Source organism: Trachemys scripta, chromosome 18 (genome assembly GCF_013100865.1).
Source record: "Trachemys scripta elegans isolate TJP31775 chromosome 18, CAS_Tse_1.0, whole genome shotgun sequence".
Classification (NCBI taxonomy): Eukaryota; Metazoa; Chordata; order Testudines; family Emydidae; genus Trachemys; species Trachemys scripta.
Window position 1 is genome coordinate 111,982 of NC_048315.1, and position 13,731 is coordinate 125,712.

Here is a 13,731-nt window from a genome sequence, read left to right on the forward strand (position 1 = left end):
CATTTACTTACCAGTCATCTTTCTGAAGCTGCATAAGACGGAGGAGGAGCGCAGGCTACATGCCCTGGATGTCAGGAGGGCTCTGGCCTTCTATATGGAAAGGACCAAGCCAATCTGCAGGTTGACGGAATTATTCGTCACCGTGGCCGACAGGATGAAAGGTCAACCTGTTTCCGCTCAAAGAATTTCCTCCTGGATCACTGCCTGCATTCGCGTTTGCTGTGGTCTAGCAAAGGTCCTGCCCCTGGCGATTGTCACTGCCCAGTCTACCAGGGCGCAGGCCTCTTTGGTGGCCTATTTGGCCCAAGTGCCTATTCAGGACATCTGTATGGCGGCCACCTGGTAGTCGGTCCATACCTTCACGTCCTATTATGCACTTACCTAGCAGGCCCAGGACGATGCTGGTTTTGGTAGAGCAGTACAGCAAGTTGCCAAATGGTAAATTCGGAGCCCACCTCCATAGATACTGCTTGTGAGTCACCTAGAATGGAATCGACATGAGCAAGTACTCAAAGAAGAAAACAGTTACGAAAGGTAGGTAACTGTTCTCTTTGAGGTGTGTTGCTCATGTCCATTCCATTACCCACCCTTCTTACCCCTCTGTCGGAATTGCTGGCAAGAAGGAACCGAACGTGCATAGGGCCGGTGGCGCCTGATATCTTGCTGTATGAGTGCGGCACTAGAGAGCGGCACAGCCAGCCCTATGGATACTGCTAAAGCAAAAGTTTCTGACAACTGTGTACGTGGGCATGCACACCTAGAATGGAATGGACATGAGCAACACATCTCAAAGAACAACCGTTATGAAAGGCAGGTAACCGTTCTTTAAGTCCATTGTCTCTGTTCAGCTGCTCTCACCTCCATCCTTTCCTTAGAATTATGAAATCCTCATTTCATGATCACTTTCACCTAAATTCTGTTCTACCTTCAGATTTGCAACCAATACTTCCCTTATTTTGCTCATGTTTGAGCTGCTTCAGCAAAAAAAAAAAAAAAAAAAAAGGGGTGTGTGTGCTCATAATATAAGCAGCACTGGGCTCAAAGTAGGCTGGATTCCTTAGCTTTTAGAATTTCTTTCCTCCTTGGACTTACACAGCCTAGCTTTGTCAACCTTCAAATCATTACTCCTGGGGACATTCTGTGCCAAAAAATTAAATTCTGCACATATTTTAAAATTTTTCAAATTTTATTTGTCAAAATAATACTGCATAATCATGCCAGTTTCAATTATTTTGATAATTTATTTCAAAATACCTGTCAGCAAGTATGTCTGTAACAATACAGACACACACACAAATTCCCCCAGGAGTAGAGAGTTCAGGGTGACCAGATGAGGGAAAGAAAATATTGGGACACGTGGGGGAGAGGGGGGGGACTAGCGCTGCCGGTGGATATTGGGACAGATTGCGTCCCGACTGAAGATTGGTAAATATCGGGACGGTCCCAATTTTATCGGGACGTCAGGTCACCCTAAGAGAGTTAGAGATCCTTATGACAACCCAATTCCTGTTTCTCTGCCTCTCTTCCCCCAGGTATCAAGAGGGAGAAACAGCCTGGTCCCAGGCTTGTATGGAGTTTCCTGCGTGCTGCCCTCTCCTTCCCTCAGGGGTGTTGGGAACTGCAGCTGCCAGGAACCCTCTAGCTCCCTCCCCTTTCCCCAGGCAGTGTCTTCTATGTGCGAGCTGGGCTCTGCCAGCTCCAGTGGTCCCTAGTGGTGGCTAGCAGCACAGCAGCCCATTTCTGTGGGGGGGAAAGGAAATACTGCACGCACGTTAATTTCTGCATTGCGCAATGGTGCAGAATTCCCCCAGGAGTAAAATCATATTGCAAGGCCACCCAGCCCTGCAATAGGCCCAGTAATACATTACAAAATAAAGAAAATATAGTCTTTGCTTTGTGATGTTTGTAATTGATTGTATATAATCACAAAGGAAATACCTTACAGATGTGTTCTAATTCAGAAGAATTGTAGATGGTGTGGTCATAACAGACTGTCCTGTAATTATTAAATTTGAATAATTAGTTTAAATACAGTAACTTTTGGCAGCTTGTGCTCTTACTGATGGTCTTCGCTTTATTAGTGCTGCCTGTTGCTGCTTTACTCTTGTTTTCTTTTGGGATGTCTCTTAATATTCATATGTCTCACAGGTTACCTTTTTTGGCTGTTTTTCTCTTGCATCTGGTTCTGCCCTTTGGCATATTTTTTTATCTTGTTCATCTTCAGTTGGCTTTTCTTTATAAGGCAAAGCTCCAAGAATGCGTAGAAATTTATTGAATGCTTTGAGGGAGGTGTTTATAACCTAAAAGGGGTGCCATGAGATGACCAGTAGGGTAGGTGGCTTGTGCTATTCCTCATTACAGCTCTCTGCCAGTTTGTGATTTAAAAAAAAAAGAAAAGAAAAGTGAAGAGATAGGAGTTGTGCCAGTCTCGCAAAAGGAAGCTCTAATACCAGTCTAGATAATCTTGCAGAACATTTCCAGAGACACAGAATTACTGGTAACTCCTCCTTTTTGCAGCCTTTTATGTAATCACATTTTAAAGACTTTTGCATGTATGATGTGGGTACTAGCTACCTGCTACCATCTCTTCCCTCATGTACCTGGGAAAAGTTTAATTCTGCTGATTCTCTCAAAGTACTCTGTAGACTTGAACATCTTAGGGTATGGCTACACTTGCAGATGTAGAGCGCTTTGAGTTAAACCAGCCTTTGGAGAGTGCAGTAGGGAAAGTGCTGCAGTCTGTCCACACTGACAGCTGCAACGGCATTGAGAGCAGTGCATTATGGGCAGCTATCCCATAGAGCACCTCTTCCCATTCTGGTGCTGTGACTTGTGGGAAGGGGGCGGAGGGTGTGGAGCATTCTAGGTCTTGTCCCAATGCCCCGTGATGCATCGGTTCGCATCCCAGCAGTCCCTCTGCTTCCATCCACATTTGGCACCATCTTTCAACATTCTTTGTGCTGTGCGCTCTGTCCTCTCTTTTGGTCTGTGGGAATGGAGCCCGAATTGCTGAGGAATATGCTGATGAATCTCGCCAGCACGTCATGTTTAGCAGTAGAATTACTCCTTAATATCCAAACTGACAGTGAGGACTCCGATGATATCGACTCGAGTAACGCATACGACACGAGATTGCTTGTGGCATTCACGGACATGCTCACCACCGTGGAATGCCGCTTTTGGACTCGGGAAACAAGCACTGAGTGGCGGGATCGCATCGTCATGCAAGTCTGGGATGATGAGCAGTGAGTGGCTGCAGAACTTTCGGATGAGAAAAGCCACTTTCATGGGACTGTGTGATGAGCCTGCCGCCACCCTGCGGTGCAAGGGCACATGATTGAGAGCTGCCCTGCTGGTGGAGAAGCGGGTGTCTGTTGCAGTCTGGAAGCTGGCAACTCCAGTTAGCTATCGATTGGTCACTAACTAGTTTGGAGTGGAAAGTCTACCGTTAGAATCGTGTTGATGCAAGTTTGCAGGGCCATTAATCACATCCTGCTCAGAAGAACCGTGACTATGGGTAACGTGCATGACATTGTGGCTGGCTTTGCACAAATGGGTTTCCCTAACTGCGGAGGGGTGATAGATGGGACACATATTCCAATTCTGGCACCAGCCCACCTTGCCTCAGAGTACATTAATCGGAAGGGGTATTTCTCTATGGTTCTCCAGGCGCTTGTGGGTCACCGTGGGTGTTTCATTTACATTAACGCAGGCTGGTCCAGAAAGGTACACTGGCCTGTTCAGGAACCTGCAAACCAGGACTTTTTCCCCCAGACCAAAAAATCACCGTAGGTGAAGTCGAAATGCCCATTGTGATCCTTGAAGACCCCGCTTACCCTTTAATGCCGTGACTCATGAAACCCTACACAGGGAGCCTTGACAGCAGCAGGGAGCGGTTCAACAGGCTGAGCTGGTGCAGAATGACTGTGGAGTGTGCTTTTGGCCGTTTAAAGGGCCACTGGCGCTCTCTGAATAGAAAGCTGGACCTGGCCGATGACTGCATCCCTGCGGTTATATCCACGTGCTGTACCCTCCATAACATTTGTGAAGGAAAGGGTGAAAGCTTCTCTCAGGCATGGACTTCGGAGGTTCAACACCTGGAGGCTGAATTTGAACAGCCAGAGAGCAGGGCTATTAGAGAGGCTCAGCACGGGGTTGCAAGGATTAGGGATGCCTTGAGGGAGCAATTTGAGGCTGAAAGCCACCAGTAATGTCTGATGCCCTGCATGGGAGTGAAGTACAGTGGTTCCAATGTTAGTAGGAATCTGTGTTTGCTACGCTGACTGGCAGTGCCTGTTGCTTTCCTGGGCTAAGGTATCTTTTACTTTATGCAGTAATAATAGATTCATAGATTCTAGGACTGGAAGGGACCTCGAGAGGTCATCGAGTCCAGTCCCCGGCCTGCATGGCAGGACCAAATACTGTCTAGACCATCCCTGATAGACATTTATCTAACCTACTCTTAAATATCTCCAGAGATGGAGATTCCACAACCTCCCTAGGCAATTTATTCCAGTGTTTAACCACCCTGACAGTTAGGAACATTTTCCTAATGTCCAACCTAGACCTCCCCCGCTGCAGCTTAAACCCATTGCTTCTCGTTCTATCCTTAGAAGCTAAGGTGAAAAAGTTTTCTCCCTGCTCCTTATGACACCCTTTTAGATACCTGAAAACTATCGTGTCCCCTCTCAGTCTTCTCTTTTCCAAATGAATGTTTTCAAAGCCAAAGAATCTATTTATTGAAAAGACAATTCATTTATTGAAAAGAAACACAACTGCTTGGGAAACAGGGCAAGGGTTGGAGTGCGGAATGGTACAATCACAGATTTGCATATGTCCTGTTATTGTACTCAGCCTTCCTGTCTGGAGTGCTGTGCAGTGAGTGCGGCACTTCGGGATGGCTATACTGCATGGTGATGGGGATTGAGTGCAGTGGGTAAAGGTTGTAGTTTGCAGGGCTGGGTGGTGAAACTACAGGTGTTGGAGGCAGCTGGTGGTGATTAGAACCTGGATGTTGGGGAAAGTGGGTTGGAGGTAGGGTGACCAGATCACCCAAGACAAATATCGGGGGGAGGGGGGGGCGTGGCGGGGGGCGGGGCCAAAAAAAAACCCCCTTCCTCCGCAAGCGCTGGAGGGAGGCCCGGGAGACTCAGGGGAAGCGCGGGGCCGGGGTGAGTAAGAGTCCGGCTTGGCCCCGAGCAGGCAGGACTCAGTTGGGTGGTAGGGCGAGGAGGGGGCGGCCCGCGGGGCCAGGCGGCGGCTGTTCTCACCCCCGGCCAGCGGGACTCGGGAGCAGCCGGCTCCCACTGCCGCGGGGGAGGAAGCGGCCATGGTGCTCCGCGGCTCTGGCGCCTCCGAACCCCCCGAGCCGGGGCCTGCTGTGGGGATCCAGCAGTGCGCACGCTGCGCCCAGCCCCTGGCCAGTCATGTCTGGGCTGCTGCCCAGCTGGTGCAATCCCGCGGCGGCCCCGGAGTGGGGCAGCAGGCCCCAGCCCCCCCGTCCCGCTCGGGTCCCGCAGGGGAACGAACGGGGCTGGGCGGCCGATGCCTCCGCCCCGGGGCCGCCGCGGGATAGCACCAGCTGGGCAGCAGCCCAGACGCGACTGGCCAGGGGCTGGGCCCAGCGTACGCGCTGCTGGGTCCCTGCAGCAGGCCCCGGCTCGGGGGGTTCGGAGGCGCCGCAGCCGCGGAGTGCCATGGCCGCTTCCTCTCCCGCCCTGGCAGTGGGAGCTGCAGCAGCGGCTGCTCCCGAGTCCCGCTGCCCGGGGGGACAACAACAGCCGCCGCCTGGCCCCGCGGGCCGCCCCCCTCCTCGCCCTACCACCCAACTGAGTCCTGCCTGCAAGGGACCAGGCCGGACTCTTACTCACCCCGGCCCCGCGCTTCCCCTGCGTCTCCCGGGCCTCCCTCCAGCGCTTGCAGAGGGAGGGGGAATGGTGAGCCCGGGGAAGAGGCGGGGATTCGGGGAGGGAGCCAATCGGGGGAGGAGGGGGCGGAGGGGGGGGGGGGGGGGGGGGGGTGCGAGCACTTCCGGGCTCTAGGTTCCGGGGCATTTCCTTGTTTGTCCAGTGTCCCGACCGCATGTCGGTCGGGACGCGGGACAAACAAGGAAATATCGGGACGTCTGGTCACCCTAGTTGGAGGTGACATGGGGGCACAAGGGAAAGAGTTTTGGGACAAGAGCTGCAAGGGGGAGTGGGCACGGTAGTGCTCCGCCTGCATGGCTACTAGCGCCTGGATCAAGTCCACTTGGCGCTCTATGATGCTTATCAGCCAATCCATGCTTTGCTGCCGGAGCTCCACGCTTTTGTGCCGGCGATTCGCAGTCTGCTGGTGGATCCTCCTTTCACTCTCCCTCCACTCCTGTGCTTTTAGATTCTCATTAAGTGACTGCTGCATTACTTCATGCAGCATGTCGTCTTTGCTTCTATGTGGCCTCTTCCTGATTTTTTGCAGTCTCTCGGCCAGTGATAACACGGACAGCTGAGATCTGAAGGTTGCATCTATAAAGGCAAAATGCAACACTTAGAGGCAGCATTGTTCACACCAGACAGAGCAATTCTTCCCCCGTACTTAAGGAGGGCAAGCACAGTCTACACTATAGCATAATTTGCCCGTCCCAAAGCGAGCGCACATAACCCATGGGAGCTCCCAAAATGGTGAGTAAGCGCAGGGTCAAGGGGGACTGATTGTTTCATGACTGTACTGTCCTCTGGGTTTCTGTGCCTTGGGGAGAGCCAAGAGGTGCAGGGGGCCCCTAATACTGAACCCTACGGCTGGAGCTGGGACAGGACAGCTTCTTCCCCCCAAACACTGATGAGGTCCAGCACCTCGCCATTGCTCCATACTGGGGATTGCCTGGCACGTGGAGGCATGGTCACCTGGAAAGAATCGCTGAGAGCACTCCACACCTGGCTGAGCAAACAGGATGGGGATTTTCAAAATTCCCAGAGAATTTAAAGGGCGGGTCTGATGGTTGGTCACCTGAGGGCAGGACAGTAGATTTCAAACTGATGACCAGAGTGGCTAGAACAGGCATTGTGGGATACTTCTGGAGGCCAATCAGAACGCATTAACAGACCAGGGCATCCACACCGGCAACGCGGTGCTCCAGCAGGGGCACATCAAACGTTATTCCACTCACTGAGGTGGAGTACTAGGAGCACTCTACGTGCCTTGCCAGTGTGGACGCGTCATGAGTTAGAGTGCACTGGTCTGCTTTAATGTGCTCTAACTTGCAAGTGTAGCCATACCCTTAGTGTTGGTGGCAGGGACCTTGACTCTAGAATTTACTTCCTGCCTTGGTCCAGTATAGTCAGTTCAGCCTTCTAACTGCCTATTTACTGTTTGTTATGTCAGGGATTCTTAACCTTTTTCTTTCTGAAGCCCCCCAACATCCTCTTAAAAACTCCACTGCCACTGTTTTTCTGCATATAAAAGCAAAGACCAGCATTAAGGGGCAGCAAGCAGGACAACTGCCCGGAGCCCCATGCCACATGGGGCCCCATGAAGCTAAGTTGCTTAGGCTTCAGCCTCAGGCCCAGGTGGAGGGGCTCGGGCCTCTGGGCTTCAACCCCAGGCGGTGGGGCTTCAGCAAGTCTAATGCCAACCCTGCTTGGTGGATCCCCTGAAACCTGCTCATGGCCCCCCAGAGGGCCCTGGACTCCTGGTTAAGAACCACTGCATTATGTGATGAGTCTCCCTGAATCTAGTTAATATTTATTTACAACTTATAAAATACGTACCTGTTCCCAGAGAAGACCGGCCCTGAGGTAGTTTTAAAAACTGAAAAATAAGATAAAGTATATGGGGAAAATGACTTTGCTGTAGTTAGGAACTTCTGCATCATCTTTCCCCTCTTTTTATTTTGACTGGTGAAGTTATGGTCTTTTGATACTGTCCAAAAGAAGTTGGACTCGTATGCACAAATGCTAGTTCCTATCTAAATTGGATTATTCTTCCTATTTTCAGCATTTGGGATTGAATATTTCTTGATTCCCTTTATACTATTACATCTTCTTTGCTAATCTTTGCTTTTTTTTTCCTTCCTCCTTCCCCACCCTCCACCCCAGGTTGAGACCGAGCTGAAATTAATCTGTTGCGACATTCTGGATGTACTGGACAAACACCTCATTCCAGCAGCTAACACGGGCGAGTCCAAGGTTTTCTATTATAAAATGTAGGTGACTTGTGGGGTTTGGGCAAGTGCCATCCTTATAGTTTGCATAAAATATTGAAGTGAATTCAGTACTGGTAAATATGCCAGATTAGCAGTCATGGAGATTAAAATTTTACAGCCATGGAATAGGTACTGCATATAGAGTGGAAACGTAGTTCTCTCCACACTGTCCTACCACTGTTGCCTACTTCAAGAAATAAGATGATGGTTTGGTCATTCTGCCCAGTCAGTCCTTGTATTGAACACCAACAAGAGGCTCAGTGACTAATTGTGATGGTACATTTTCTCATGGATGCCTGCCAACTAGATAAACTGCATTAAGATCACCAAATAGCACTCAAGTGGAAACAAATTTTAATTACTATACACTTGTAATTGGTCTTGAACAATTGATACAGAATAAAAATATGGAGATATACCTGTCCCATAGAACTGGAAGAGACCCTGAAAGGTCATCGAGTCCAGCCCCCTGCCTTCACTAGCAGCACCAAGTACTGATTTTGCCCCAGATCCCTAAGCGGCCCTCTCAAGGATTGAACTCGTAACCCTGGGTTTAGCAGGCCAATGCTCAAACCACTGAGCTATCCCTCCCCCCAAATGAAAGGCTATTTACCCCCATTAGCAACCCACTGAACCATTCAGTGCTTTCTGTGTAAAATGTGTATAATACATAAAAACTAGGTTAATTTAACACACCTAAATATTTAAATCAAGGAATGCCAACATTAAAATTGCATGTCTAACTTAAGTTCAGCCCCTTGTGCATACCCATCATGATAGTTGCTAATTATGATATACTTTTTTCTTAAATACTGTATAGAATTGTGTGGTATTTTTTCTATTATAGTTATAAGTAATTTAATTGTTGTAAACTTTCATTTAGTTTTTATATGGATTTTAATAACTTTTCCAGTGTTCATTCACTATACATTTTCTTTTTACCCATCGGCATAGCCTTTCTGAGGTGCACTTCTGGGGTAGAGACAGCTTGCTACAAGCTTAGGTGGATTGCAAAAATTAGGAAAGTTCATTATTACTGTATTTATTTGTGTTTATACTTGCAGTTTTCATATATCTTCATGGACTGTCTGGAATACTCGGTAGTATATCATGTTACATATGTATCTGAGGTAATCTGAACTGAATGAGACGGAGCTAGATAAGAGTGTCATCAGCATATTGTGAAGGAACTTTAAGCCTGATCTCTTTACTAACCCTCCTAATGGCCTCATTTATGTTGACTAGGAAGTATGACAAAGTAAAAGCCCTAGGAACAGAAGAGCCGTCCTACTACCCTCTGAGCTTGAGGAATGAAACCACCTAAAGACAGACCCATCCACTCCTAATAGAATACGTAGATAGATCAGAACATTCATGACATCAGAGGTAGCTAATGTCAGCATGGACACCTGAATCTTTATCCATCACCGAGAAGGAACTGAGCACTGTAGTGTAGACTTCTGCTAAAGTGACGGGAGGGAGGGTTTTTCCATTGCTGTAATAAATCCAGTCCATGGAAAGGTAGTAGCTAGATCAACAAAAGAATTTTTCATTGATCTAGTTGGATCTACAGTGGGGGTTAGGTCGACCTAACTATATCACACAGGGTGTAGATCAGGCCTCCGTGTATGATACTGACCAGTGGGTGAGTCGCCATTTCATTTTATCAAGCTTTTCCTGCTACTTGTAAAAAGGTCCAGGATGGCTTCTCTAATGGTGGAATTCTCTTCTTTCTGGACTAGAAAATTGTCTCAGTAACTTGAACTTCAGTGAAACACATTCAGTGTGTTTATTTTAGGAGTAGCATGGTTTTAGTTACTTCAGAAAGTGACACAGGACTTGCTTATTCACATTGTCTTCCATGGCTGATTGTCTTAACGTTCTTATAAAGTACATACCCTGTATTTTCTAGACACATATCTATAGTAAATGCCCATGCTATACCAATTTATTAATGTACAATTATTATCAACATTAACTTTTTTTTTCAACAGCTAATGTGAAATCAAGGAATCCTGAATTTGTGCTCTTTACTCTTTCAGGAAAGGGGACTACCACAGGTACCTGGCTGAGTTTGCCACAGGAAATGACAGGAAGGAGGCTGCAGAGAATAGCCTGGTGGCTTATAAAGCAGCTAGTGATATTGCAATGACAGAACTTCCGCCAACACATCCCATACGCTTGGGTCTTGCTCTCAACTTCTCTGTATTCTACTATGAAATTCTTAATTCCCCTGACCGTGCCTGCAGGTAAGTAATGTCTGAGGAGACTGGAAGGTTTCTTTAAAATATAAAACCAGCTACAGTGTAGCATATATAGCTTGTAAATTTGAATAACTGCATCAGGGGCTGCTAACAGGGAGTTTCCCAAGGGAGTTCTCTAGGTGAAGGAGGAGCAAATACAGCACCCATGTGGTAAGTGGCTGCCTGTAGTGTGTGTTTGTGTTTGGGGGTTACTTGCTGTGTGCTGAGCTTGTGTTTGTGTCTGGTTGTTTGAAGGACCGTGTGCTGTGGCTGGCAGTTGGAAGCTGTGAGCTTCAAAGTAAGGTTTGAAAGCTAGAAGCCTCTGTTAATTGGCTGAGCCTTAGTGGCAGGGCTATCAAGAAGGCTAGGGCTTTTTAAAGCAGTGACCACTGTGACCAGGGAGCTTTGCGAGCAGGGGCTGCTAACAGGGAGTTTCACAAGGGGAGTGGGAAGGGGGCAAGGTTGACTTGCTGTTCTTTAAAACCTGTAAACTAAACTACATTCAAAACTTCCTTGATTTAAACAAAACCCTTTCATTAATTAGGTAGCTGCAGGAGACAATGCAAGCAGATGAGCAGCAGCAGAGCGGGGGCTATCCAGTTTATTGCACTGAGTGCAGCATGTGTGATTACCTGCCCTGTGGGTGGGTGGCGTATATGTGCATTCGGTGCACGGAGCTCCTGGCCCTTAGAGACCGCGTACGGGCTTTGGAGGCCAGAGTGGCAGAACTGGAGGAGCTAAGGGAGGCAGAGAGGTATGTTGATGAGGCTTTCCTGTAGAATTGTCCCACCTCCAGTCAGACAGAGGCTGCGCTGTTGAGGAGGATGGAAGGCCCAGGGAAGCAGAGCAGTCAACTGGAGCAGAGGGACACTTTCCCATAGTTGGGACCCTCCTTCCAGCTGGTGTTAGGGTATCCTCTCACACTGAGGTTACCTCTCTGGGGGAAGGAACTCCAGTCACTAGGAAAAAGCAGGTATTAGTAATGGGAGATTTGAGCATTAGAAACATAGCTGGGTTTGTGATGACCGGGAGAACCGTATGGTGACTTGCCTGCCTGGTGCGAAGGTTGCGGATCTCTCGAGGCATCTGGATAGACTTGTGTAGTGCTGGGGAGAAGCTGATGGTCGTGGTACATGTAGGTACCAGTGACCATAGGGAAGGGTAGGAGAGACGTCCTGGAGGCCAAATTTAGACCGCAAAGGAAGAGACTGAAATCCAGGACCTCTATGGTGGCATTCTCAGAAATGCTCCCAGTTCCAGACACAGTGCCAGGTAGGCAGGCAGAGCTTCAGATTCTCAATGCGTGGATGAGTCGATGGTGTAGAGAGGAGGGGTTTAGATTCATTAGGAACTGGGGAAACTTTTGGGATCGGAGGAGCCTATACAGGAGAGATGGGCTCCACCTAAACCAAAATGGAACCAGACTGCTGGCACTTAACATTAAAAAGGTTGCAGAGCAGTTTTTAAACTAGGAGATGGGGGAAAGCCGACTGCTGCAGAGGAGCACGTGGATCGCACAGAGACTTCTCTTAGAGGAGAGTCTATTGATAGAGATTCTCTAGGTTATAGTCAGGAGCAGAGGATGGAAGGAGGATAATGTAAGGGCCAGATCAGATGAGAAACATTCACATAAAGAATTGGACACATCAGAAAAGGGCAGACAAATAAAGAGTGACAAGTTTTTAAAGTGCTTGTACACAAATACTAGAAGTCTAAATAATAAGATAGGTGAACTAGAGTGCCTTGTGATAAAGGAGGATATTGATATAATAGGCATCACAGAAACTTGGTGGACTGAGGACAATCAATGGGACACAATCATTCTGGGGTACAAAATATATCGGAAGGACAGAACAGGTCGTGCGGGGCGGACGGGTGACATTATATGTGAAAGAAAATGTAGAATCAAATGAAGTAAAAATCTTAAGTGAATCCACATGTTCCATAGAATCTCTATGGATAGTAATTTCATGCTCTAATAAGAATATAACATTAGAGATCTGTTATCGACCACCTGACCAGGACAGTGATAGTGATGATGAAATGCTAAGGGAAATTAGAGAGGCTATGAAAATAAAGAACTCAATAATAGTGGGGGATTTCAATTATCCCCATAGTGACTGGGAACATGTCACCTCAGGACGAAATGCAGAGACAAAATTTCTCGATACTTTAAATGACTGCTTCTTGGAGCAGCTGCTACGGGAACCCACAAGGGGAAAGACAACTCTCGATTTAGTCCTGAGTGGAGCGCAAGAGCTGGTCCAAGAGGTAACTATAACAGGACTGCTTGGAAATAGTGACCATAATATAATAACATTTAACATCCCTGTGGTGGGAAGAACATCTCAACAGCCCAACATTGGCATTTAATTTCAAAAAGGGGACCTATGCAAAAATGAGGGAGTTAGTTAAACAGAAATTAGAAGGTATAATGACTAAAGTGAAATCCCTGCAAGCTGCATGGATGCTTTTTTAAAGACCCCATAATAGAGGCCCAACTTAAATGTATACCCCAAATTAAGAAACACAGTAAAAACTAAAAAAAGAGCCACTGTGGCTTAACAACCATGTAAAAGAAGCAGTGAGAGATAAAGGCGTCTTTTAAAAAAATGGAAGTCATATCCTCCTAGTGAGGTAAATGGAAAGGAGCATAAATTAAGTGTAAAATTAGGTGTAAAAATGTAATACGAAAAGCCAAAAAGGAGTTTGAAGAACAGCTAGCCAAAAACTCAAAAGGTGGTAACAAAATGTTTAAGTACATCAGAAGCAGGAAACCTGCTAAACAACCAGTGGGGCCCCTGGCTGATGGAGATACAAAAGGAGCGCTTAAAGATGATAGTCATTGCGGAGAAACTAAATGGATTCTTTGCTTCAGTCTTCACGGCTGAGGATGTTAGGGAAATTCCCAAACCTGAGCCGGCTTTTGAAGGTGACAGATCTGAGGAACTGTCACAGATTGAAGTGTCACTAGAGGTGGTTTTGGAATTAATTGATAAACTTAACATTAACAAGTCACTGGGACCAGATGGCATTCACCCTAGAGTTGTGAAAGAACTCAAATGTGAAGTTGCGGAACTATTAACTATGGTTTGTAACCTGTCCTTTAAATTGGCTTCTGTACCGCATGACTGGAAGATAGCTAATGTAACGCCAATATTTAAAAAGGGCTCTAGACGTGATCCCAGCAATTACAGACTGGTAAGTCTAACGTCAGTACCGGGCAAATTAGTTGAAACTATAGTAAAGAATAAAATTGTCAGACACATAGAAGAACATAAATTGTTGGGCAAAAGTCAACATGGTTTC

The 13,731-nt window shown here is 47.4% G+C and overlaps 1 protein-coding gene across 2 annotated transcripts in view; it reads left to right on the plus strand.

Annotated features, from left to right (window-relative positions):
* YWHAE (tyrosine 3-monooxygenase/tryptophan 5-monooxygenase activation protein epsilon) overlaps positions 1–13,731 on the plus strand; it is an 82,321-nt gene that overhangs the window by 45,583 nt on the left and 23,007 nt on the right. For both annotated transcript variants that reach the window (XM_034752277.1, XM_034752276.1), the window contains exons 3-4: positions 8,073–8,179; positions 10,222–10,428. In XM_034752277.1, coding sequence (XP_034608168.1) covers positions 8,073–8,179; positions 10,222–10,428 — 314 coding nt within the window. The remainder of the gene's footprint in view (positions 1–8,072; positions 8,180–10,221; positions 10,429–13,731) is intronic.